Source organism: Chaetura pelagica, unplaced genomic scaffold (genome assembly GCF_000747805.2).
Source record: "Chaetura pelagica isolate M959 unplaced genomic scaffold, ChaPel_1.0 scaffold793, whole genome shotgun sequence".
NCBI lineage: Eukaryota > Metazoa > Chordata > Aves > Apodiformes > Apodidae > Chaetura > Chaetura pelagica.
In genome coordinates this window covers 9117-10364 of record NW_009952818.1, presented here as the reverse complement: position 1 = coordinate 10364, position 1248 = coordinate 9117, and the positions used below count along the sequence as shown (strand labels likewise).

Genomic DNA, 1248 nt, shown 5'->3' with positions numbered 1-1248 from the left:
GGGATCCTCCCCCTGCCAGGTGAGGGCCCTCCCCGGGGCTGCTCCCCCCGTCCCGTTCTCCACCCCCACCTCCAGGTGCAGGAACGGGACCGGAGCCATCACCCTGCACCAGGGCACGGGGTGGGGGTGGGGGGGCTGCCCCACTGCCCCCAGCCCCACCGCTGGGCAGACTGGGGTGGCACTGGTGCAGGGCACGGGTCTCTTTTGCTCTGACTGGGCCAGGCTGGGGTGGGAGTGGTGCAAAGCACGGGTCCCCCTGGTCCAACTGGGTCATACTGGGATGGGAGCAGTGCAAAGCACAGGTCCCCTTTTGCTCTGACTGGGCCAGACTGGGATGGGAGCAATACAACACACAGGTCCCCGTGGGCCAGACTGGGATGGGACCTGTGCAACATATAGGCTGCCCTGCTCTAACTGGACCATACTGGGATGGGGGCAGCACCACACACAGATCCTTCCACCCCAACCGAACCATACTGGGATGGGGGCAGCACCACACACAGGTCCTCCCACCCCAACCAGACCATACTGGGATGGGTGCAGTGCAGTGCACAGGTCCTTCCACCCCAATTGGACCTTCCTGGGATGGCAGCAGCACCACGCACAGGTCCTCCCACCCCAACTGGACCATACTGGGATGGGGGCAGCACCACGCACAGGTCCTCCCACCCCAACTGGACCATACTGGGATGGGGGCAGCACCACGCACAGCTCCCTTTTGCTCTGACCGGACCATACCGGGCTACACTGGTCCCCCAGCCTGAAGCCCCCTCCCACCCTGGGGGTCCCCAGGGGTGCCACCACCATCCCCTACCTCCCGCCACCGTTCCTCCGGCGGGTCCCCACGGCCGTGGAGTGCTTGGGACCCCGGGCACGCTCCAGGTGGACACTCCAGGTACTGGGGGACACTGGCCGGGCGGCCACCACCTGCAGCCCCTTCTTTGCCTTGATCCTGCCCGTGACGGGGAGGGGGGATGATCCTTGTCACGCGACGTCCCCATCCCACCCATCCCACCCCTCTCTGGGGGTTGGGGACCTCACCGAAGCGTCAGCTGCTGGGCGGTGAAGTTGTGCCTCAGGGCCAAGGTGGCGGTGAAACGCTGTCCCGGCAGGAAGGTGGCATCGGGGACGCTCAGCAGCACCTTGTCGTCCAGCCTCACCTCCTGGCGCCGCTCCGGCCCCGCCGCCCGCAGCTCCAGCGTCCCCAGGAGCCGGGACGTGGCCCCCGCGCGGCCGCACTCGGCCCGG

General features: G+C 67.8%; 1 protein-coding gene across 1 annotated transcript in view; it reads right to left on the bottom strand.

The window, feature by feature from the left end:
• The window catches only part of TMEM132A (transmembrane protein 132A), a gene marked incomplete at its 5' end in the record, with an annotated part of 21682 nt that overhangs the window by 11582 nt on the left and 8852 nt on the right, over positions 1-1248 (bottom strand). The window contains 2 exons of the mRNA XM_009995102.1: positions 815-952; positions 1042-1238. Coding sequence (XP_009993404.1) covers positions 815-952; positions 1042-1238 — 335 coding nt within the window. The remainder of the gene's footprint in view (positions 1-814; positions 953-1041; positions 1239-1248) is intronic.